General features: G+C 49.7%; 1 protein-coding gene across 1 annotated transcript in view; it reads left to right on the top strand.

Annotated features, from left to right (window-relative positions):
• The window catches only part of DEGS1 (delta 4-desaturase, sphingolipid 1), a 37,685-nt gene that overhangs the window by 5,468 nt on the left and 5,975 nt on the right, over positions 1–26,242 (top strand). The window contains 1 exon segment of the mRNA XM_063919008.1: positions 21,317–22,059. Within this exon segment, the coding sequence (XP_063775078.1) occupies positions 21,317–22,059 (743 nt within the window).

Here is a 26,242-nt window from a genome sequence, read left to right as displayed (position 1 = left end):
CGGGGGCTATATGGAGATATTTAACCCCTGCCAGAATCCGTTAAAGAGCGGGAGACAAGCCCACCGAAAAAGGGGCGGGGCCTATCTCCTCAGCACACAGCGCCATTTTCCTCACACAGCTCCGCTGGTCAGGAAGGCTCCCAGGCTCTCCCCTGCACTGCACTACAGAAACAGGGTAAAACAAGAGAGGGGGGGCAAAATTGTGGCAAAAATATATATATTAAAGCAGCTATACAGGGAGCACTTATTATAAGGCTATCCCTGTCATATATAGCGCTTTTGGTGTGTGCTGGCAAACTCTCCCTCTGTCTCCCCAAAGGGCTAGTGGGGTCCTGTCTTCTTTAAGAGCATTCCCTGTGTGTCTGCTGTGTGTCGGTACGTGTGTCGACATGTATGAGGACGATATTGGTGTGGAGGCGGAGCAATTGCCAAATATGGGGATGTCACCCCCTAGGGAGTCGACACCAGAATGGATGGCTTTATTTATGGAATTACGGGATAGTGTCAACACGCTAAAGCAGTCGTTTGACGACATGAGACGGCCGGACAATCAATTAGCACCTGTCCAGGCGCCTCAAACACCGTCAGGGGCTGTAAAACGCCCGTTACCTCAGTCGGTCGACACGGACCCAGACACAGGCACTGATTCCAGTGGCGACGGTGACGAATCAACCGTATTTTCCAGTAGAGCCACACGTTATATGATTTTGGCAATGAAGGAGGCGTTACATATTGCTGATACTACAGGTACCACAAAACAGGGTATTATGTGGGGTGTGAAAAAACTACCTATAGTTTTTCCTGAATCAGATGAATTAAATGAGGTGTGTGATGAAGCGTGGGTTGCCCCCGATAAAAAACTGCTAATTTCAAAGAAGTTATTGGCTTTATACCCTTTCCCGCCAGAGGTTAGGGCGCGCTGGGAAACACCTCCTAGGGTGGACAAGGCGCTCACACGCTTATCAAAACAAGTGGCGTTACCCTCTCCTGAGACGGCCGCACTTAAAGATCCAGCAGATAGGAGGATGGAAAATATCCAAAAAAGTATATACACACATACAGGTGTTATACTACGACCAGCTATAGCGACAGCCTGGATGTGCAGTGCTGGGGTAGCTTGGTCAGAGTCCCTGATTGAAAATATTGATACCCTGGATAGGGACAATGTTTTACTGTCTTTAGAGCAAATAAAGGATGCATTTCTTTATATGCGTGATGCACAGAGGGATATTTGCACACTGGCATCACGGGTAAGTGCTATGTCCATTTCGGCCAGAAGAAGTTTATGGACGCGACAGTGGTCAGGTGATGCGGACTCAAAGCGGCATATGGAAGTTTTGCCATATAAAGGGGAGGAGTTATTTGGTGTTGGTCTATGGGATTTGGTGGCCACGGCTACAGCCGGGAAATCCACCTTTTTACCTCAAGTCACTCCCCAACAGAAAAAGACACCGACTTTTCAACCGCAGCCCTTTCGTTCCTTTAAAAACAAGAGAGCAAAGGGATATTCATATCTGCCACGAGGCAGAGGAAGGGGGAAGAGACTGCAACAGGCAGCTCCTTCCCAGGAACAGAAGCCCTCCCCCGCTTCTACAAAAGCCTCAGCATGACGCTGGGGCTTCTCAAGCGGACTCGGGGGCGGTGGGCGGTCGTCTCAAGAATTTCAGCGCGCAGTGGGCTCACTCGCAGGTAGATCCCTGGATCCTGCAGATAATATCTCAGGGGTACAGGTTGGAACTAGAGACGGATCCACCTCGCCGTTTCCTGAAGTCTGCTTTACCAACGTCCCCCTCCGACAGGGTGACGGTCTTGGAAGCCATTCACAAGCTGTACTCTCAGCAGGTGATTGTCAAGGTACCTCTTTTACAACAAGGAAAGGGGTATTATTCCACTCTATTTGTGGTACCGAAGCCGGATGGCTCGGTAAGACCTATTCTAAATCTGAAATCCTTGAACCTGTACATAAAAAAGTTCAAGTTCAAGATGGAGTCACTCAGAGCAGTGATAGCGAACCTGGAAGAAGGGGACTTTATGGTATCCTTGGACATCAAGGATGCGTATCTCCACGTTCCAATTTACCCCTCACACCAGGGGTACCTCGGGTTCGTCGTACAGAACTGTCACTATCAGTTTCAGACGCTGCCGTTTGGATTGTCCACGGCACCTCGGGTCTTTACCAAGGTAATGGCCGAGATGATGATTCTTCTTCGAAGAAAAGGCGTATTAATTATCCCATACTTGGACGATCTCCTAATAAGGGCAAGGTCCAGAGAACAGCTAGAGATGGGATTAGCACTGTCTCAAGAAGTGCTAAAGCAGCACGGGTGGATTCTGAATATTCCAAAATCCCAGTTAATTCCGACAACACGTCTGCTGTTCCTAGGGATGATTCTGGACACGGTTCAGAAAAAGGTTTTTCTCCCGGAGGAAAAAGCCAAGGAGTTATCCGAACTTGTCAGGAACCTCCTAAAACCAGGAAAGGTGTCTGTACATCAATGCACAAGAGTCCTGGGAAAAATGGTGGCTTCTTACGAAGCAATTCCATTCGGCAGATTCCACGCAAGAATTTTCCAGAGGGATCTGCTGGACAAATGGTCAGGGTCGCATCTTCAGATGCACCAGCGGATAACCCTGTCTCCAAGGACAAGGGTATCTCTTCTGTGGTGGTTGCAGAGTGCTCATCTATTGGAGGGCCGCAGATTCGGCATACAGGATTGGATCCTGGTGACCACGGACGCCAGCCTGAGAGGCTGGGGAGCAGTCACACAAGGAAGAAACTTCCAGGGCGTGTGGTCGAGCCTGGAAACGTCTCTTCACATAAACATTCTGGAACTAAGAGCAATCTACAATGCTCTAAGCCAGGCAGAACCTCTGCTTCAAGGAAAACCGGTGTTGATCCAGTCGGACAACATCACAGCAGTCGCCCATGTAAACAGACAGGGCGGCACAAGAAGCAGGAGTGCAATGGCAGAAGCTGCAAGGATTCTTCGCTGGGCAGAGAATCATGTGATAGCACTGTCAGCAGTGTTCATCCCGGGAGTGGACAACTGGGAAGCAGACTTCCTCAGCATACACGACCTTCACCCGGGAGAGTGGGGACTTCATCCAGAAGTTTTCCACATGCTTGTAACCCGTTGGGAAAGACCAATGGTGGACATGATGGCGTCTCGCCTCAACAAAAAACTGGACAGGTATTGCGCCAGGTCAAGAGACCTGCAGGCAGTAGCTGTGGACGCGCTGGTAACGCCTTGGGTGTACCAGTCGGTGTATGTGTTTCCTCCTCTGCCTCTCATACCAAAAGTATTGAGAATTATACGGCAAAGAGGCGTAAGAACGATACTAGTGGTTCCGGATTGGCCAAGAAGGACTTGGTACCCGGAACTTCAAGAGATGATCACGGAGGATCCGTGGCCTCTACCTCTGAGAAGGGACTTGCTTCAGCAGGGTCCCTGTCTGTTTCAAGACTTACCGCGGCTGCGTTTGACGGCATGGCGGTTGAACGCCGGATCCTAAAGGAAAAAGGCATGCCGGAAGAAGTCATTCCTACCTTGATTAAAGCAAGGAAGGAAGTAACCGCGCAACATTATCACCGCATTTGGCGAAAATATGTTGCGTGGTGCGAGGATCGGAGTGCTCCGACGGAGGAATTTCAACTGGGTCGATTCCTACATTTCCTGCAATCAGGATTGTCTATGGGTCTCAAATTGGGATCTATTATGGTTCAAATTTCGGCCCTGTCGATTTTCTTCCAGAAAGAATTGGCTTCAGTTCCTGAAGTCCAGACCTTTGTTAAGGGAGTACTGCATATACAGCCCCCTGTGGTGCCTCCAGTGGCACCGTGGGATCTCAATGTTGTTTTGGACTTTCTCAAATCTCATTGGTTTGAACCACTAAAAAATGTGGATTTGAAATATCTCACATGGAAAGTGACCATGCTACTAGCCCTGGCTTCGGCCAGGAGAGTGTCAGAACTGGCAGCTTTATCTTACAAAAGCCCATATCTGATTTTCCATTCGGACAGGGCAGAACTGCGGACTCGTCCACATTTTCTCCCTAAGGTGGTGTCAGCATTTCATCTGAACCAGCCTATTGTAGTGCCTGCGGCTACAAGCGACTTGGAGGACTCCAAGTTGTTGGACGTTGTCAGAGCTTTAAAAATATACATTTCAAGGACAGCTGGAGTCAGGAAATCTGACTCACTGTTTATACTATATGCTCCCAACAAGTTGGGCGCTCCTGCGTCTAAGCAGACTATTGCTCGCTGGTTTTGTAGTACGATTCAGCTTGCACATTCTGTGGCAGGCCTGCCACAGCCAAAATCGGTAAAAGCCCATTCCACAAGGAAGGTGGGTTCTTCTTGGGCGGCTGCCCGAGGGGTCTCGGCATTACAACTCTGCCGAGCGGCTACGTGGTCGGGGGAGAACACGTTTGTAAAATTCTACAAATTTGATACCCTGGCTAAGGAGGACCTGGAGTTCTCTCATTCGGTGCTGCAGAGTCATCCGCACTCTCCCGCCCGTTTGGGAGCTTTGGTATAATCCCCATGGTCCTTTCAGGAACCCCAGCATCCACTAGGACGATAGAGAAAATAAGAATTTACTTACCGATAATTCTATTTCTCGGAGTCCGTAGTGGATGCTGGGCGCCCATCCCAAGTGCGGATTATCTGCAATAATTGTACATAGTTATTGTTACCTAAATCGGGTTATTGTTGTAGGAAGCCATCTTTCGGAGGCTCCTCTGTTATCATACTGTTAACTGGGTTTAGATCACAGGTTGTACGGTGTGATTGGTGTGGCTGGTATGAGTCTTACCCGGGATTCATAAATCCTTCCTTATTGTGTACGCTCGTCCGGGCACAGTATCCTAACTGAGGCTTGGAGGAGGGTCATAGGGGGAGGAGCCAGTACACACCACCTGATCGTAAAGCTTTACTTTTTGTGCCCTGTCTCCTGCGGAGCCGCTATTCCCCATGGTCCTTTCAGGAACCCCAGCATCCACTACGGACTCCGAGAAATAGAATTATCGGTAAGTAAATTCTTATTATTTCGGTAAAGGTTTGTACATAAAGGTGTAAGTGTGGTTTGGGAGAGGGCCTGTTACTAGTGTTCCTTCTAGGAATCAAATAGGGCAGGGTGCCGGACTCTGGGGGCATATTTGTCGAAATGGAGGTGTGGCCATGGAAACGGCATTTTAGTGGGCGGTACGGCCCACAGACGTTGCTATAGGGGGCGTCTGTGGCCGGCGACGTCACTGTTGGGGGTGTGCCCAGCACTTCCGTCGGTGCTGGCCTTCCCCCAGCTCTCTCCCATAGCGTGAATGGATGCCGTGCGCATTTGCGGCGCCCTGCTAAAACAGCCTAGCGTGTACACTGTTACAGTGGGATGCAGTCATTTTGCCAGCGTTCAGGATACTGCCAGCTGACAGTGCCGCCAGCCGGAATCCCGGCGCACCAGCACCATTGCCACTAGTGGGTGTCCACAGCACTCATAGAGTGGGAATAGATCCTGTGGCGAGCCTGCAGCGTGGCAAGCCCACAAGGGGACTCTTAGCAATTGCCCCGCTGCCGGCATTCTGGCGGGCTGCCGCTGTTGGTATATGGAAAGCCGGCATCCCGTCCGCCGGTAATACATACCGAACCCGTTACAGTGAATATGGAGCATCACCAGTGCCCTACATACAGATGTGTCCTCATACATCCAGCCTCAGTACGCCATGCAGCGCCAGAAGCCGGGTCACTCACTCTCCTCACATCAGGCGTTTTGTTTTGTTTTTTCTTTCTGAAAATGTGTCTTAGTCACAACGCAATGTGACTAGGACGCACGACAAGACTGTGCTGATTAATGTGACATCTTGTACATTGTGTGTGGCTGATGCTGTATACGGAATAGAACTTGTACACTGTAGCACTTTGTGTGCAGACTCTGGGATCTATTTACTAAACCTCGAAGAGACAAAGAATCAGCCATCCAGCTCAAGTCATTTTTCAAACACAGCCTGTGATATGACAGCTGGGTGCTGATTGTTTGACACTTTATCTCTCTCCGATGCTTGGTAAATAGACCCCTCAGTGACTCCGGCACAGATATACAAGTGTCGTATATCAAATGACTCGGCATAGTGTCCACATGCGTCCTAATCACATTGTATTGCTGCTCAGCCTCATCTTTCAGCAAAAAAGATGCAATTAGGCAGGGCAGAACTGACATACAGGAGTACAGAGAAAACCCTCAATGGGTCCCACTGCCTGAGGTTCCCACCCCGTCCTCTAGGGACCAGGTCCCAGATTGTGCATTATACTGCACAGGACTATGGTGTATTTTCTACAGTGTATTGCTGTTATGGGGACTCCAAAAGGACCATGGGGTATAGACGGGATCCGCACGAAACATGGGCACTTTAAGACTTTAAATGGGTGTGAACTGGCTCCTCCCTCTATGCCCCTCCTCCAGACCTCAGTTAGATTCTGTGCCCAGAGAGACTGGACACACACTAGGGGAGCTCTACAGAGTTTCTCTAAAAAATACTTTGTTAGGTTTATTATTTTCAGGGAGCACTGCTGGCTACAGGCTCCCTGCTTCATGGGAGTGAGGGGAGAGAAGCAGACCTACTTATGTGAGTTAAAGGCTCTGCTTCTTAGGCTACTGGACACCATTAGCTCCAGAGGGTCTGAGTACTTGGTATAGCCTAGCTGCTTGTTCCCTGAGCCGCGGCGCCGTCCCCCTCACAGAGCCAGAAGAGAGAAGCCGGGTGAGTAACCGAAGCAAAGAAGACTTCAGTGAAGGCGGCAGAAGACATCAGTCTCAGAGGTACCGCGCAGCGCGCCATTGCTCCCACACACCAACGGCACGGCTTGGGCGCAGGGAGGGGGGCGCCCTGGGCAGCAATAAGACCCTCAGATATACCTGGCAAAAGTACATACAGTGCAGGGGCACTGTATACTACCCCCGCCAGTATAAATAAATAGCGGGACATAAGTGTGCCAGTATGGGGGCGGGGCTTGGTCCTGCCAGCTCTAATCAGCGCCATTTTATCTCCATAGTGACGCTGGCCCTGACCACCTCCACTTCTGTGACAAGTAACAGGGTGCTAAACGTGGGGGGGGGGGGGGCACAGCAAAATTGGTGCTGATTATTGTCATTAAAAGCGCTGTCAGGTCGGTGGCATTATGTGTATGTATATATGTATATATATATATATTTCTCTATCGTCCTTGTGGATGCTGGGGTTCCTGAAAGGACCATGGGGAATAGCGGCTCCGCAGGAGACAGGGCACAAAAAGTAAAGCTTTCCAATCAGGTGGTGTGCACTGGCTCCTCCCCCTATGACCCTCCTCCAGACTCCAGTTAGATTTTTGTGCCCGGCCGAGAAGGGTGCAATCTAGGTGGCTCTCCTAAAGAGCTGCTTAGAGAAAGTTTAGCTTAGGTTTTTTATTTTACAGTGAGTCCTGCTGGCAACAGGATCACTGCAACGAGGGACTTAGGGGAGAAGGAGTGAACTCACCTGCGTGCAGGATGGATTGGCTTCTTGGCTACTGGACATCAGCTCCAGAGGGACGATCACAGGTACAGCCTGGATGGTCACCGGAGCCGCGCCGCCGGCCCCCTTGCAGATGCTGAAGTAAGAAGAGGTCCAGAATCGGCGGCTGAAGACTCCTGCAGTCTTCTAAAGGTAGCGCACAGCACTGCAGCTGTGCGCCATTTTCCTCTCAGCACACTTCACACGGCAGTCACTGAGGGTGCAGGGCGCTGGGAGGGGGGCGCCCTGGGAGGCAAATGAAAACCTTTTTTGGCGAAAAATACCTCACATATAGCCCCCAGAGGCTATATGGAGATATTTAACCCCTGCCAAGATTCACTAAATAGCGGGAGACGAGCCCGCCGAAAAAGGGGCGGGGCCTATCTCCTCAGCACACAGCGCCATTTTCTCTCACAGAAAGCCTGGAGAGAAGGCTCCCAGGCTCTCCCCTGCACTGCACTACAGAAACAGGGTTAAAACAGAGAGGGGGGGCACTGATTTTGGCGATATTGAGATATATATAAAGATGCTATAAGGGAAAACACTTAAATAAGGTTGTCCCTATATAATTATAGCGTTTTGGTGTGTGCTGGCAAACTCTCCCTCTGTCTCCCCAAAGGGCTAGTGTGGGTCCTGTCCTCTGTCAGAGCATTCCCGGTGTGTGTGCTGTGTGTCGGTACGTGTGTGTCGACATGTATGAGGACGATGTTGGTGAGGAGGCGGAGAAATTGCCTGTAATGGTGATGTCACTCTCTAGGGAGTCGACACCGGAATGGATGGCTTATTTAGGGAATTACGTGAGAATGTCAACACGCTGCAAGGTCGGTTGACGACGTGAGACGGCCGACAAACTATTAGTACCGGTCCAGGCGTCTCAGAAACACCGTCAGGGGCGTTAAAAACGCCCATTTACCTCAGTCGGTCGACACAGACACAGACACGGACACTGAATCCAGTGTCGACGGTGAATAAACAAACGTATTTCTCATTAGGGCCACACGTTAAGGGCAATGAAGGAGGTGTTGCATATTTCTGATACTACAAGTACCACAAAAAAGGGTATTATGTGGGAGTGAAAAAACTACCTGTAGTTTTTCCTGAATCAGATAAAATAAAATGAAGTGTGTGATGATGCGTGGGGTTACCCCGATAGCAAATATTGGCGTTATACCCTTTCCCGCCAGAAATTAGGGCGCGTTGGGAAACACCCCTTAGGGTGATAAGGCGCTCACACGCTTATCAAGTGGCGTTACCGTCTCCAGATACGGCCGCCCTCAAGGAGCCAGCTGATAGGAAGCTGGAAAGATATCCTAAAAAGTATATACACACATACGGTGGTTATACTGCGACCAGCGATCGCCATCAGCCTGGAGATGCAGTGCTGGGTTGGCTTGGTCGGATTCCCTGACTGAAAATATTTTATTCATATAGAGCATTTAATAGGATGCATTCTATATATATGTACGTGAGATGCACAGAGGGATATTTGCTCTCTGGCATCAAGATAAGTACGTTGTCCATATCACCCAGAAGATGTCATGGACACGACAGTGGTCAGGTGATACAGATCCCATACGGCACATGGAAGTATTGCCGTATAAAGGGAAGGAGTTAGTTGGGGTCGGTCCATCGGACCTGGGGACCACGGCAACAGCTGGGAAATCCAACCTTTTTACCCCAAGTTACATCTCAGCTGAAAAAGACACCGTCTTTTCAGCCTCAATCCTTCCTTTCCCATGAGGGCATGCAGGCAAAAGGCCAGTCATATCTGCCCAGACATAGAGGTAAGGGAAGTAGACTGCAGCAGGCAGCCCCTTCCCAGGAAAAGAAGCCCTCCACCGCGTCTGCCAAGTCCTCAGCATGACGCTGGGGCCATGCAAGCGGACTCAAGGTGGGGGGGTAGTCTCAAGAGTCTCAGCGCGCAGTGGGATCACTCGCAGGTTGACCCCTAGATAGTACAAGTATTATCCCAGGGGTACAGATTGGAGAGTCGAGACATCTTCTCCTCGCAGGTTTCTGAAGTCTGCTTTACCAACGGCTCCCTCCGACAGGGAGGCAGCATTGGAAACAATTCACAAGCTGTATATCCAGCAGGTGATAATCAAAGTACCCCTCCTACAACAAGGAAAAGGGTATTATTTTTCCACACTATATTGTGGTACTGACGCCAGACGGCTTGGTGAGACATAGTCTAAACTGAAATCTTTGAACACTTACATAAAAGGTTCAAATCGAGATGGAGTCACTCAGAGCAGTGATAGCGAACCGGAAAAAAGGGGACTATATGGTGTCCCTGGACATCAAGGATTACCTCCATGTCCAAATTTGCCCTTCTCAACAAGGGTACCTCTGGTTCGTGGTACAGAACTGTCAATATCAGTTTCAGACGATGCCGTTTGAATTATCCACGGCACCCCGGGCCTTTTACCAAGGTAATGGCCGAAAAGATGTTTCTTCAAAGAAAAAAGGCATCTAAATTATCCCTTACTTGGACGATATCCTGAAAAGGGCAAGTTCCAGAGAACAGTTGGAGGTCGGAAGAGCACTATCTAAAGTAGTTCTACGACAGCACGACTGGATTCTAAATATTCCAAGAATCGCAGCTGTTTTCCGACGATACGTCCGCTGTTCCTAGGAATGATTCTGGGCATAGTCCAGAAAAAGGTGTTCCTCCGGGAGGAAAAAGCCAAGGAGTTATTCGACCTAGTCAGAAACCTCCTAAAACCAGGCCAAGTATCAGTGCATCAATGCACAGGAGTCCTGGGAAAAATGGTGGCTTCTTACGAAGCGATTCCATTCGGCAGATCTCAGGGGATTTGCTGGACGAATGGTCCGGATCGCATTTTCAGATGCATCAGCGGATAATCCTGTCTCCAAGGACAAGGGTGTCTCTTCTGTGGGGGCTGCAGAGTGCTCATCTTTTAGAGGGCAGCACACTCAGCATTCAGGACTGTGTTCTGGGGACCACGGATACCAGCCTGAGAGGCTGGGGAGTAGTCACACAGGGAAAAAATTTCCAAGGAAGTGTGGTCAAGTCTGGAGACTTCTCTCCACATGAATATACTGGAGCTAAGGGCAATTTACAATGCTCTGAGCCTAGGAAGACTCCTGCTTCAAAGTCAACCGGTGCTGATCCAGTAGGACATCATCATGGCGGTCGCCCACGTTATCAGACGGGGCGACACAAGAAGCAGGAGGGCAATGACAGCAAGGATTCTTCGCTGGGCGGAAAATCATGTGATAACACTGTCAGCAGTGTTCATTCCGGGAGTGGGCAACTGGGAAGATTTCCTCAGCATAAATGAATTCCACCCGGAAAAGTGGAAACTTAATCTGGAAGTTTCCACATGATTGTAAACCGTTGGGTAAGACCAAAGGTGGTTATGATGGCGTCCCACCTGAAGCGCCAGGTCAAGAGACACTCAGGCAATAGCTGGGACGCTCTGGTAACACCGTCGGTGTACCAGTCGGTGTATGTGTTCCATCCTCTGCTTTTCATACCCAATGTATTGAAAATGATAGGAAGGAGAGGAGTAAGAACTATACTCGTGGCTCCGGTTTGGCCAAGAAGGACTTGGTTCCCGGAACTTCAAGAGATACTAAGAAGGGTCTTGATTCGGCAAGAACCGTGTCTGTTCCGGGACTTACCGCAGCTGCGTTGACGCCAAGGCGGGTGAACGCCGGATCCTAAGGGAAAGAGGCATTCCGGAAGAGGTCATCCCTACCCTGGTCAGAGCCAGGAAGGAGGTGACCGCACAACATTATCACCACTTAGGTGAAAATATGTGCCAGGGTGTGAGTCCAGGAAGGCTCCACGGAAGAATTTCAACTAGGTTAATTTCTACATTTCCTGCAAACAGGAGTGTCTATGGGTCTCAAATTGGGTCCATTAAGGTTCAAATTTCGGCCTGTTGATTTTCTTCCAGAAAGAAATTGGCTTCAGTTCCTGAAGTCCAGAAGTTGTTAAGGGAGTACTGCATATACAGCCCCTTTGAGGTCTCCAGTGGCACTGGGCGATCTCAACGTAGTTTTGGGATTCCTAAAAAATCACATTGGTTTAAACAACTCAAATCTGTGGATTTGATATATCTCACATGGAAAATGACCATGCTGTTGGTCCTGGCCTCGGCCAGGCGAGTGTCAGAATTGGCGGCTTTATCTCACAAAGCCATATCTGATTGTCCATTCGGACAGAGCAAAGCTGCGGACTCGTCCCCAGTTTCTCCTTAAGGTGGTGTCAGCGTTTCACCTGAACCAGCTTATTGTGGTACCTGCGGCTACTAGGGACTTGGAGGACTCCAAGTTGCTGGATGTTATCAGGGCCCTGAAAATATAGTTTCCAGGTTGGCTGGAGTCAGGAAATCTGACTTGCTGTTTATCCTGTATGCACCCAACAATGCTGGGTGCTTCTGCTTCTAAGCAGTCGATTGCTCGTGGGATTGGTAGCACAATTCAACTTGCACATTCTGTGACAGGCCTGCCACAGTCTAAATCTGTTAAGGCCCATTCCACAAGGAAGGTGGGCTCATCTTGGGCGGCTGCCCGAGGGGTCTCGGCATTACAACTTTGCCGAGCAGCTACGTGGTCGGGGGAGAACACGTTTGTAAAATTCTACAAATTTGATACCCTGGCAAAAGAGGACCTGGAGTTCTCTCATTCGGTGCTGCAGAGTCATCCGCACTCTCCCGCCCGTTTGGGAGCTTTGGTATAATCCCCATGGTCCTTTCAGGAACCCCAGCATCCACAAGGACGATAGAGAAAATAAGAATTTACTTACCGATAATTCTATTTCTCGGAGTCCGTAGTGGATGCTGGGCGCCCATCCCAAGTGCGGATTATCTGCAATACTTGTACATAGTTATTGCTAACTAAATCGGGTTATTGTTGTTGTGAGCCATCTTTTCAGAGGCTCCGCTGTTATCATACTGTTAACTGGGTTCAGATCACAGGTTGTACAGTGTGATTGGTGTGGCTGGTATGAGTCTTACCCGGGATTCAAAATTCCTCCCTTATTGTGTACGCTCGTCCGGGCACAGTACCTAACTGGAGTCTGGAGGAGGGTCATAGGGGGAGGAGCCAGTGCACACCACCTGATCGGAAAGCTTTACTTTTTGTGCCCTGTCTCCTGCGGAGCCGCTATTCCCCATGGTCCTTTCAGGAACCCCAGCATCCACTACGGACTCCGAGAAATAGAATTATCGGTAAGTAAATTCTTATTATATATATATATATATATATATATATATATATATAATCAGCATAGAGGAAAAAACGGCACTCAGGAATTCAGAGATGATTAAATCTGGTCTACGTTTCGGAGACCTTTAATCTCCGTCGTCAGGACATATATATTTATTATATACACTTTCAGACTGGGATAGGCGCTGGGTGTGAGCTGGCAAGCTCCCTCTGTGTTTCTCTAATAGGCCGCCTTGTGGGTCTGTCCCCTATAGCCCGGTGTGATAGTGGTGTCGGTACGAGTGTGTCGACATGTCTGAGGCTGAAGGCTTTTCCCAGGAGGAGGTTTGAGTAGAGACAGAACAGTGTGAGGGAGTGGATCTGTCGGCACCGCCGACTGCTGATTGGGTAAATATGTTGAGTGCCTTGAATGCAAATGTGGATTCATTAAATAAGAGATTGGATAAATCTGAGGCTCACAACCAAACATGGAGACAATCCATGGAATATACGTTATCCCAAACGCAGGCTCCCTCAGGGTCACAGAAACGGCCGTTTACCCAATTAGCAGACACTGATACCGACACAGATTTGGATTCCAGTGTCGACTATGGTGATGCCAGGTTGAATCCTAAACTGGCTAAGAGCATTCAGTACATGATTGTGGCAATAAAAGAAGTGTTGCATATCTCGGAAGGCCCTGCTGTTCCTGAGACAAGGGTCTGTATGTTTAAGGGAAAGAAGCTCCGGTATTGTTTCCTCCCTCTCATGAACTGAACACTCTTTTTGAAAAGGCTTGGTAAGTTCCTGACAAAAAGTTGCTGATTCCCAAGAGATTTATTATGGCATACCAGTTTCGCTCTGAGGATAGGAAAAGGTGGGAGTCTACCCCCTATGTGGACAAGGCTCTAGCATGGCTGTCCAAAAAGGTGGCGCTTTCGTCCCCTGACACGGCGGCCCTCAAAGATCCTGCGGATCGTAAGCAGGAAACTAGTTTGAAATCTATTTATGTCACTACGGGTACACTGCTCAGACCTGCAGTAGCATCGGCATGGGTGAGTAGTGCAATTGAGAAGTGGGCAGATAACTTATCATCTGACTTTGACACCCTGAATAGGGATAGCGTTCTTTTGACCCTGGGTCATATCAGGGACGCTGCAGTCTATCTAAGGGAGGCTGCGAGAGTTATTGGAGTCTTGGAATCAAGGGCCAATGCCATGGCAATCTCGGCTAGGAGAGCATTATGGACTCATCAATGGAATGGTGATGCTGACTAAGAGGGCTATGGAGGCACTGCTGTATAAAGGTGGTGTTTTGTTTGGTGAGGGCCTCGCGGACCTGGTGTCTACAGCTACCGCGGGTAAGTCGTCTTTTCTACCTTTTTGTCCCTCCACAGCAAAAGAAAACGCCTCAGTATCAGATGCAGTCCTTTCGGTCTAGTAAATTCAAGAAAGGACGAGGGTTCTCCTTCCTTGCTGCTAGAGGTAAGGGAAGGGGAAAAAAATCACCAGCTGTGGCAAGCCCCCAGGAGCAGAAGTCCTCCCCGGCTTCTGCAAAGTCCGCCGCATGATGCTGGGACTCCGCTGTGGTAGTCTGCACCGGTGGGGGCGCGTAAACTCTTCAGTCGGGTCTGGACTCACTCAGGCCTGGATCCTTGGGTACTGGAAATTGTGGCCCAAGGATACAAACTGGAGTTTCAAGACGTGCCTCTCCACCGATTTTTCAAATCAACCTTGCCAGCTTCTCTTCCGGAAAGGGAAGTGTTGTGCGCTGCAATACAAAAACTGTGTCAACAGCAAGTCATTGTCACAGTACCCCCGTCACATCGGGGAGAAGGGTTTTATTCAAGTCTGTTCGTGGTCCCGAAGCCGGATGGCTCGGTCAGACCGATTCTGAATTTAAAATCCCTCAATCTATATTTGAAAAGATTCAAATTCAAGATGGAATCTCTCCGAGCAGTGATTTCCAGTCTGGAAGGGGGGGATTTTATGGTGTCAGTCGACATAAAGGATGCTTACCTACATGTCCCCATATATCCTCCACATCAGGCGGATTCTCATTACCAATTTCAGACGTTGCTGTTTGGTCTTTCCACGGCCCCGAGGATTTTCACCAAAGTAATGGCGGAAATTATGGTGCTCCTGCGCAAGCAGGGTGTCACAATTATCCCGTACTTGGACGATCTCCTCATAAAGGCGAGATCGAAGGAGCAGTTACTAAAAAACGTTGCGCTCTCCCTGACAGTTCTGCAGCAACATGGTTGGCTCCTAAATTTTCCAGAGTTTTTCAGTGGGACCTGTTGGACAAGTGGTCCGGGTCTCACCTTCACATGCACCGGAAGATAAGCCTGTCTCCCAAGGCCAGGATTTCTCTCCTGTGGTGGCTCCAAAGTTCTCACCTTCTAGAGGGACGCAGGTTCGGGATCCAAGATTGGGTCCTAGTAACCACGGATGCAAGTCTCCAAGGTTGGGGAGCAGTCACACAGGGGAAAAAAATTCCAGGGGAAATGGTCAAGCCAAGAGGCTTGTCTGCACATAAACATTCTGGAACTAAGGGCCATCTACAACGGCCTTCTGCAAGCAGAACATCTTCTTTGCGGCCTGCCGTCCTGATTCAGTCGGACAACATAACAGCAGTGGCGCACATAAACCGCCAGGGCGGAACAAGGAGCAGAGCGGCAATGGCGGAGGCCACAAAAGTTCTTCGCTGGGCAGAAAAACAGGCAAGCACTCTGGTGGCAGTCTTCATTCCAGGCGTGGACAACTGGGAAGCAGACTTCCTCAGCAGACACTATCTCCATCCGGGAGAGTGGGGTCTTCATCAAGAGGTCTTTGCAGAAGTGACAAGTCGCTGGGGAATTCCTCAAATAGACATGATGGCGTCTCGCCTCAACAAGAAACTTCAGACATACTGTTCCAGGTCGAGGGACCCTCAAGCAGTAGCAGTGGACACCCTTGTGACACCATGGGTGTATCAGTCGGTCTATGTGTTCCCTCCACTTCCACTCATCCCAAAGGTGATACGGATCATAAGAAGAATAAAGGTTCAGGTGATACTCGTTGTTCCAGATTAGCCACGGAGGGCCTGGTATCCGGATCTTCAGGAACTACTCATAGAAGATCCCTGACCTCTTCCTCTAAGAGAGGATCTGTTACAGCAAGGGCCGTGCGTGTTTCAAGACTTACCGCGGTTGACGTTTGATGGCGTGGCGGTTGAACACGAAATCCTAGCACGAAAGGGTATTCCCGGTGAAGTCATCCCCACTCTGCTGAAAGCTAGGAAGGAGGTAACAGCGAAGCATTACCACCGTATTTGGAGAAAATGTGTCTTGGTGTGAATCCAAGTAGGCTCCTACGGAAGAATTTCAGCTGGGTCGGTTTCTCCTTTTCTTACAAGCAGGTGTGGATGCGGGCCTGAAGTTAGGCTCCATTAAAGTGCAGGTTTCGGCCTTATCAATTTTCTTTCACAAGGAATTGGCCTCACTTCCAGAAGTCCAGACTTTTGTGAAGGGTGTGCTGCACATCCAACCTCCCTTTGTGCCCCCAGTGGCACCATGGGACCTTAACGTGGTGTTACAGTTCCTTACGTCAAATTGGTTTGAACCTTTACAAACGGTTGAGTTGAAATTTCTCACTTGGAAAGTGGTCATGCTATTGGCCTTGGCGTCTGCTAGGCAGGTGTTGGAATTGGCGGCTTTGTCCCACAAAAGCCCCTATCTGATTTTCCACGAGGATAGAGCAGAGTTGAGAACTCGTCAACAATTTTTTACCAAAGGTGGTTTCGTCTTTTCACATGAACCAACCTATAGTGGTGCCTGTGGCTACTGAAGCCTTAGCGGATTCAAAATCTCTCGATGTGGTCAGAGCTTTGAAAACTTATGTTGCCAGAACGGCTCGTATTAGGAAAACAGAGGCTCTGTTTGTCCTGTATGATCCCAACAAGATTGGGGCTCCTGCTTCTAAGCAGACTATTGCACGCTGGATCTGTAGTGTGATTCGACATGCTCATTCTACGGCTGGATTGCCATTACCGAAATCAGTGAAGGCCAATTCTACCAGGAAAGTGGGCTCATCTTGGCCGGCTGCCCGGGGAGTCTCGGCGCTACAACTTTGCCGAGCAGCTACTTGGTCGGGTTCAAACACTTTTGCAAAATTCTGCAAGTTTGTTACCCTGGCTGAGGAGGACCTCGTGTTTGCTCAATCGGTGCTGCAGAGTCATCCGCACTCTCCCGCTTGGTCTGGAGCTTTGGTATAGTCCCCATGGTCCTTTTGGAGTATCCAGCATCCTCTAGGACGAAGGAGAAAATAGGATTTTAATACCTACCGGTAAATCCTTTTCTCTCAGTCCGTAGAGGATGCTGGGCGCCCGTCCCAGTGCGGACTATATCTGCAGTACTTATTCCTAGTTATTGCTTTTGTTACACAAGGGTTGTGTTTTGGTTTCAATCAGCCTGTTGCTGATTTTTTGGTTCATGCCGTTAACTTGTTTAGTTAAATGCCATGTTGTACGGTGTGTTGTGGTGTGAGCTGGTATGTGTCTCACTCTTGGTTAACAACAAATCTTTTTCCTCGAAATGTCCGTCTTCCTGGGCACAGTTCCTATAACTGAGGTCTGGAGGAGGGGCATAGAGGGAGGAGCCAGTTCACACCCATTTAAAGTCTTAAAGTGCCCATGTCTCCTGCAGATCCCGTCTATACCCCATGGTCCTTTTGGAGTCCCCAGCATCCTCTACGGACTAAGAGAAAAGGATTTACCGGTAGGTATTAAAATCCTATTATAATCTATCCCATGCACTCTCACATGGATGGCCAAATCTCTATGGTGGCTGTCCACACTCCTAAGCATGGGCCCCTACCACTGCATTCCCAGTCTGACACTGGCTGTATGGAAGACCCCGGGAAAGGGAGATGGGGGAGGAGAGGCCGGGGTGTTAGTATAGGGGAAGCGGTAGTGGGAGGATCGGCCCAACAGTTACGCTGATCAGAGACTCCAGCAAACAATGAGGTTACTGTCTCCCAGTCATGTTATAGAATCAGATCAGCAGCTCATAATAGCAAAGCCAGGCCGACCGGGCAGTGTGAAATGTGCTCCTACTCATGAGCGTATGGGTCAACCACTGTAGAGGTCTACAGGGTCACTAGGTCGACATGAGGTTTTTTTAAAACCTTTTTTTGGTGTCGTTTTCTTTGTAAAGTGACGGGGAACCCCAATTAGCGCACCGTGTCCCCTCACATGGCTCGCTTCACTCGCCATGCTTCGGGTAAGGTTACTATTCCCAAACGTAGTCCACGTGGATTGTAAAGTATGGAAAAGACCAATTTTTATTTTTATGTGAAACTCTCATGTTGACCTTTTTGATCTGTCGACCTAGTACATGTCGACCTAATGACCTTGTCAATCTAATGCATGTCGACCACTAGTGGTCGACCTAATGACCGTATCCCATTCATAAAGGGGCAGTTCGGATGGTGTAATGGTTAGCATTACTGCCTCACAGCGCAGAGGTCATGGGTTCCATTCCCAACATGGCCCTAACTGTGTGGAGTTTGTATATTCTCCCCGTACTTGCGTGGGTTTCCTCCGGGTACTCCGGTTTCCTCCCACAATCCAAAAATTGTACTGGTAGGTTAACTGGATCCCAACAATAATAACCCTAGTGTGAATGTGTGTGTGTGTGTACATGTGGTAGGAATATAGAGTGTAAGCTCCACTGGAGCAGGGACTGATGTGGATGGCCAAATATTCTCTGTAAAGCGCTGCGGAATGTGTGCGCTATATAAATAGCTGGTAATAATGTAATGATCTGGCTGAACGTTAGGTGGGGTTCTGCTATATATAACGGGAGGGGCTCTAGACTGCACACCCTAGCTGCTTGTAATGAGAAGTGCTACCTTGCTGAGAAGTATAGTACTACACATAGAAGAAAAAAAAAAGATGCAGGTGCACTATGCAAACATTACTATTCAACATTGAAATGTTACAATTAAATCAAGAGTATGATGGCATAAATTTGGCCAAAGTTATGGGGTTACCCTCCAACGTCCAGGTCACCTCATCAGGTAAGTCCCTAACTTTGTAAGGGTTCCTAAATATGTCCATTGTCAAAAACCGGAAGATGGCAAATCATGTTTGCTATTTAGGATAGGTCTTCCACTCTAAGAACGGGTGTGTGCTTTAGTTTGGGCAGAAAGCGGTTACAATGGAGCGTTCCTGTGCTGTACTGGATATTTTTGGCCAGTTTTTGGGCTGGTCACATTCCAGCATTTTTCCCACAGCTACCAGATAAGTTTGGAAAATGTTACAACGCACCTTATTGGGCGGCTCCTGGATAAAGTTGTAATACTGTACATCGTCCTTTTCCTTAGTGCACAGTTCTATGTATAATATATAACCGTAGTAGCTATATTATCTGTGATCACACACAGGTCTATAATGCGCTAGTACTGCGTCACTACAATTGTAACACTCTTGTGGTACGCTATGCTGTATGGCTTGGTGACACAGACCAGTTTATAGGTTTTATCTGTCCGTCCAGATAGGAGAACTTAAGAAACAGGAAGAATGATGTGGAGGAAAGATACTGACCTTACTGTATACTAATTCCAAAAAAATGTGTGATGAAAGGGAAGTCTCTGACATCCACACTGCACGTGTCACAGCAGCCTCGCCTTACCGTCCTTTTCTGCCATATCCCGGATGGATAAAAAGATCCAGTCTGTCTGATATAAATACATGACTGAAAGACACGGGGATATTCAATTAGTGCCAAATTTTCAGACAGTTGGAAACTCGGCACTGATTCAACCTGTGTGTATTCAATAGCGGGCGTTTTCACCTGTATTTGAATCCGTTTTCACCCATGCCTTTTGGTGGGTTTTTTTTTTTTGGGGGGGGGGGGGGGGAGAATCATCATAGGTGAGAACAGACACAAAAACTGACAAACGCCTGCAGGTTGACAAAACACGTGAATCGGCGGCAAATTCGACGATCCACATAGTTTTTGCCCATGCGGCTTTTTCGACTAGTTGAAAAAAGGGCACGGGCATTGAATAGGTTGAATGTAAAGTCGACCTAAAAACGGGCAAAATGGGCACTAGTTGAATACCCCCTATAGACTACAAGGAGCATATTAGGGATAAAGCAATGCAGTTATTGGATTGAAAATGAACGCTTTAGTTGGGGCCGAGTAACTATCTATGTTCAGCATTATTAGGTGAGTGAGTCTTCATCATTTGAATGTTAATGCTCTATTCAATTCAGATAATGCCTATGCCCTATTCAATTCTTTTCACCCCCTTTCATACCCATTCTGTTTCTGCTGATGGGCATGGTGTAATAATTTCAGCTCTCTACCTCTTGGGTAACGAGGGTGCCCAACCCTTTATGCAGCTAAACCTGATTACTATGGGCGCATTATGTACGATAACGGGGATCACTTTAGAAAGGACACTGGGCGTGGTATATCATTTGAATACCGCCCTTTGAATCTGTTTGGATTTGAAGGAGATGGGATAAAAGTTCATATATCATTCTCAGGAGTGTTCCACAGCCTTTCATACTCCTACTAGCTGCAGGTAATAAGGAGAGAGCTCCCCTCCACACTGATATCTGTATGGGGCAGACAGGATGTGCAGTTACAGGAAGGGTTCCCCCTGGGAATGCTGTGTGGGTGTACATGTTTCCACTTGTCTCCGGAGATGAATGCTCTTCTGTGCCGGTGTAAGATCTGAGCTTCCTCTGCTCCTACTGTACCATGCATAGTACACCAGCAGCGCTTCTACAGGACCTAGGGTACAGATGGCTACAGGCAGGATTAATACATGTAATGCTATGATACTGCTACCCCGCCCTCCCGGCTGCTACATATACCTCCATATTGGTCCCCCCGTGTTACGTGTCCTGGTCTGGTGCACCGGTGGCATAGGTAGGGCCTATGGGATTTAGGGGCAGATGTATTAACCTGGAGAAGGCATAAGGAAGTGATAAACCAGTGATATGTGCAAGGTGATAAAGGCAGCAGCCAATCGGCTCCAATATGTAAATTAACAGTTAGGATCTGATTGGCTGCTGCCTTTATCACCTTGTACATATCACTGGTTTATCACTTCCTTATGCCTTCTCCAGGTTAATACATCTACCCCTTAGTTACTGCAGTCAGGCACTTGGAGGAAGACTTGCAAACTTTCTGGGGAGGACAAGTTTCCCGTAGCAACAAATGTAATTCTAGGCATCATTTTATAGGGTCAGGTTCAACACATCATGTGTTGTTCCGTCACGCAGCATCGTAAGCTTTCCCTCGTACCCCAAATAGGTGCCTAGGAGAACTTGGAATGTCGGCAGTAATATAACTGGTGGATGTGTGCGCAGTCTGTATTGCAGCTAGATGAATGATTAGAATCTGATTGTTGTGCAGAGATTTGATGCATGTCCCCCTTAGTGTGGTCGGACAAGGTGATGCTGATGGGAACATTGGTTTATTACAAGCACATACGTGGTGTATAACTATAGAATTGGCTGGTGGTGGCCTGATGTGTAGGAGCCACCTACTTGTCTGGACCTGAAACCAACCGATGGCCGGAACTTCTCTAACTTCTTTTCTTTTTTCCCTTTTTCCCTGTAGCCAAGTATCCTGAGATAAAGAGGCTGATGAAACCGGATTATAACTTAATATGGATCATTTCAACGATGGTCCTGACTCAGCTGGTCGCCTTTTACCTGGTGCGGGACCTGGAGTGGAAGTGGCTGATGTTCTGGACATACGTGTTCGGCAGCTGCATCAGCCACTCCATGACCCTGGCCATCCACGAGATCTCCCACAACTGTGCCTTCGGAAACAACAAAGCCATGTGGAACCGCTGTTTCGGGATGTTCGCCAACTTGCCCATCGGCCTGCCTTACTCCATCTCCTTCAAAAGGTACCACATGGACCACCACCGCTACCTCGGCGGAGATGGCATTGATGTAGACATTCCCACCGATTTCGAGGGCTGGTTCTTCTGCACTCCTCTGAGGAAGCTGGTGTGGATCGTGCTCCAGCCACTCTTCTACACCATCCGACCGATCTGCATCAACCCTAAGCCCATCTCCCGCCTGGAGATCATTAACCTGGTCGTGCAGTTTTCCTTTGACGCTGTGATTTGCTACCTCTTTGGGGTGAAAACCATGGTCTATATGCTGGTGGGGTCCATCCTCGGCCTTGGGCTTCATCCGATTTCAGGACACTTTATTGCTGAGCATTACATGTTCCTAAAGGGACACGAGACTTACTCCTACTACGGGCCTTTAAACTACCTAACCTTTAACGTCGGCTACCACAATGAGCACCACGACTTCCCGAGTGTTCCAGGCAAGAACCTGCCGCTGGTAAGGACTTGTCAATCCCTCCGGTCTTGACTAGCGCCTGACCGGGGAGGTAATCCGCATCTTACTGCAAATGTGACGCAAGTAAGCCGCCCGCCAGTATTTTGCGGTGGTCATTGCAGTAAAGTGTAATATGAAATACCTGGTTGTGATAGATTACTATGGGGCAGATGTATTATCCTGGAGAAGGCATAAGGAAGTGATAAACCAGTGATATGTGCAAGGTGATAAACACACCAGCCAATCAGCTCCAATATGTAAATTAACAGTTAGGAGCTGATTGGCTGGTGCGTTTATCACCTTGCACTTATCACTGGTTTATCACTTTATTATTTACCGTATGCCTTCTCCAGGTTAATACATCTACCCCAATGTTTCCTGCTGTAATTCATAACTGTTACGTACGCTGGTTGGCGGTGTCTAGATTCCGTCCATAGTACGGCCCGCTATTTCAACCCTTGCACCTTTCAGACCGCACCTTAACACGGGTTATGTGCGCTCCTGTGCCCATAACCCGTGTTCATAGGTGGCGGTCTGAAAGGGGTATAATATGTTACTAAGGTTTTTAGACCTGGGAATCTCATTTCAAGGGCGATTACTCTATATACAGTGTATTTATCGGGGCACAGGGTGTCCGGGAATTCTGAGGCATGGCTGGCATCTGCAGGACTCAGCTGGACTGTGAAATGCCATCTCCATTAGACATGCCAGGTTCCGTCCCGTGCTGTGTGTTGCCCTTCGCTTCTTTTTCCTAAAAAAACAAACAAAAACGACTTAATTCATTCCATTCGTGCGGCGTCAGCCAATCGGCTATTGCCTTACAGCACGTATTAGGCGTGAGCAGATTGCACGAGACATGTATAGGATGAATTGCAGATGCTCCAAACCAATGGAGTTGGATTTTTTATTTTCCTACGGTGAAATAATTTTTGCCATAAAACATTAAAAAAAATAGTTTGATTTAAAACAATTCTTAATCTGGAAAATGAAAGCAGAATTTAATGGGTATACGGTTGGCATCCCCCACATATAGATGGATGCCAGTGGTCAGGAGACTGATGCCAGAATCCCAGCCGTATATATTCTGGGGAGGGTTAGCGTTAGGTGTGGGGGAGGGTATTTTGAGACTTAACTCCCCCCCCCCCCCCCCCCCTTCCCGATAACTGCCGGCCTCCCAAACCCAACCCATTTAATGTTACAAAAGTTAATGGTTAAAGATTTGGGGAGTAATTCGGTGTTCGCAGCAGCAAATTTGTTAGCAGTTGTGCACTGCAGGTGTGGCAGATGTAACATGTGCAGAGAGAGTTAGATTTGGGTGGGTTATTTTGTATCTGTGCAGGGTAAATACTGGCTGCTTTATTTTTGCACTGCAATTTAGATTTCAGTTTGAACACACCCCACCCAAATCTAAAGGTGGCCATCCACTACTCAGACTTGTCTGAACTGCAGGTAGCATCAGATTTCTCTTGAACTCTCCCGGGAGCGTCCCGGGAATTGGATCAGACCCTGGCTTTAATTTTACTTACATTCACTTCAGATATTTCTGATGCGATATATGATGTGCCAGATCGCATCAGATATATCTGATGCACACATGCTACATGCGATTGATCTGATGCTGCTGCTGCCGCTGTTCCCCCTCTTGGTGGGTGGGAGTGGTCAGGGAGATGCCAGTCAAGTGACACTTCAGATGAATCTGATCAGATACATCTGAAGTAAAAAAAACAATCCGATGTGCACCTGTTTTCTTCAGATTCAGATAAATAGTTGGGGCAGCCTCAGAGATCTGTAGTTCAGATATATCTGACACGGGAGTGAGCATTGGATCTGAAGAGCCATCCAATGTGACACTTTTCTTCAGATATGACGGTCAGATGCATCGAAATCTGAAGAAAACTGCCCAAATCGGACTAGTGGATGGGGGCCTTTACTCTCTCTGCACATGTTACATATGCCCCCCCCCCCTCCCCTGCAGTGCACATGGTTTTGCCCATTAGCTAACAAATTTGCTGCTGTGATCAGGTCTGAATTAGGCCCTTGATGGTAAATGAATAATGTGGCATTTGTGAGACGGACGGATCTAACATTTTGGTTACCCGTATTTCATTTGCCTTCCCCCAGATGAGCCCCCCTTCTCTGGGTATGTGCCCCCCCTTCTTCTCTGGGTATGTGCCCCCCCTTCTCTGGGTATGTGCCCCCCCTTCTTCTCTGGGTATGTGCCCCCCCTTCTTCTCTGGGTATGTGCCCCCCCCCTTCTTCTCTGGGTATGTGCCCCCCCCCTTCTTCTCTGGGTATGTGCCCCCCCCTTCTTCTCTGGGTATGTGCCCCCCCTTCTTCTCTGGGTATGTGCCCCCCCCTTCTTCTCTGGGTATGTGCCCCCCCCCCCCCTTCTTCTCTGGGTATGTGCCCCCCCCCCCCCCCCCTTCTTCTCTGGGTATGTGCCCCCCCCCCCCCTTCTTCTCTGGGTATGTGCCCCCCCCCCCCCTTCTTCTCTGGGTATGTGCCCCCCCCCCCCTTCTTCTCTGGGTATGTGCCCCCCCTCTTCTTCTCTGGGCATGTGCCCCCCCTCTTCTTCTCTGGGCATGTGCCCCCCCTCCTCCTTCTTCTCTGGGTATGTGCCCCCCCTCCTTCTCTGGGTATGTGCCCCCCCTCCTTCTTCTCTGGGTATGTGCCCCCCCCTCCTTCTTCTCTGGGTATGTGCCCCCCCTCCTTCTTCTCTGGGTATGTGCCCCCCCCCCCCCCTTCCTTCTCTGGGTATGTGTCCCCCCCCCCCCTTCCTTCTCTGGGTATGTGCCCCCCCCCCTTCCTTCTCTGGGTATGTGCCCCCCCCCCCTTCTCTGGGTATGTGCCCCCCCCTTCCTTCTCTGGGTATGTGTCTCCCCCCCCTTCCTTCTCTGGGTATGTGTCTCCCCCCCTTTCCTTCTCTGGGTATGTGTCTCCCCCCCCCCCCCCCCCCCTTCCTTCTCTGGGAATGTGTGTCCCCCCCCCCCCTTCCTTCTCTGGGAATGTGTGTCCCCCCCCCCCCCTTCCTTCTCTGGGTATGTGTCGTCCCCCCCTTCCTTCTCTGGGTATGTGTCCCCCCCCCCCCCTTCCTTCTCTGGGTATGTGTCCCCCCCCCCCCCTTCCTTCTCTGGGAATGTGTGTCCCCCCCCCCCCCCTTCCTTCTCTGGGTATGTGCCCCCCCCCCCCTTCCTTCTCTGGGTATGTGTCCCCCCCCCCCCCCCCCCCCTCCTTCTCTGGGTATGTGTCCCCTTCCTCCTCTGGGTATGTGTCCCCTTCCTCCTCTGGGTATGTGTCCCCCCCCCCCCCCTTCCTTCTCTGGGTATGTGTGTCCCCCCCCCTTCCTTCTCTGGGTATGTGTCCCCCCCCCCCCCCCTTCCTTCTCTGGGTATGTGTCCCCCCCCCCCCCCTTCCTTCTCAGGGTATGTGTCCCCCCCCCCCTTCCTTCTCTGGGTATGTGCCCCCCCCCCTTCCTTCTCTGGGTATGTGCCCCCCCCCCCTTCCTTCTCTGGGTATGTGCCCCCCCCCCCTTCCTTCTCTGGGTATGTGCCCCCCCCCCCTTCCTTCTCTGGGTATGTGCCCCCCCCCCTTCCTTCTCTGGGTATGTGCCCCCCCCCTTCCTTCTCTGGGTATGTGCCCCCCGCCCCCCTTCCTTCTCTGGGTATGTGTCCCCGTCCCCCTTCCTTCTCTGGGTATGTCCGTCCCCCCCCCCCCCCCTTCCTTCTCACGGTATGTGCCCCCCCCCCTTCCTTCTCAGGGTATGTGTCCCCCCCCCCCCCCTTCCTTCTCACGGTATGTGTCCCCCCCCCTTCCTTCTCAGGGTATGTGTCCCCCCCCCCCCCTTCCTTCTCTGGGTATGTGTCCCCCCCCCCCTTCCTTCTCTGGGTATGTGTCCCCCCCCCCCCCTTCCTTCTCTGGGTATGTGTGTCCCCCCCTTCCTTCTCTGGGTATGTGTGTCCCCCCCCCCCCTTCCTTCTCTGGGTATGTGTGTCCCCCCCCCCTTCCTTCTCAGGGTATGTGTCCCCCCCCCCCCCCCCCCCCCCTTCCTTCTCAGGGTATGTGTCCCCCCCCCCCCTTCCTTCTCTGGGTATGTGTCCCCCCCCCCCCTTCCTTCTCTGGGTATGTGTCCCCCCCCCCCCCCTTCCTTCTCACGGTATGTGTCCCCCCCCCTTCCTTCTCAGGGTAT

This window comes from Pseudophryne corroboree, chromosome 4, assembly GCF_028390025.1.
Source record: "Pseudophryne corroboree isolate aPseCor3 chromosome 4, aPseCor3.hap2, whole genome shotgun sequence".
In the NCBI taxonomy this organism is placed as follows: domain Eukaryota; kingdom Metazoa; phylum Chordata; class Amphibia; order Anura; family Myobatrachidae; genus Pseudophryne; species Pseudophryne corroboree.
Note: the sequence above shows the minus strand (reverse complement) of the source record. Positions and strands in the feature narration are given on the sequence as shown.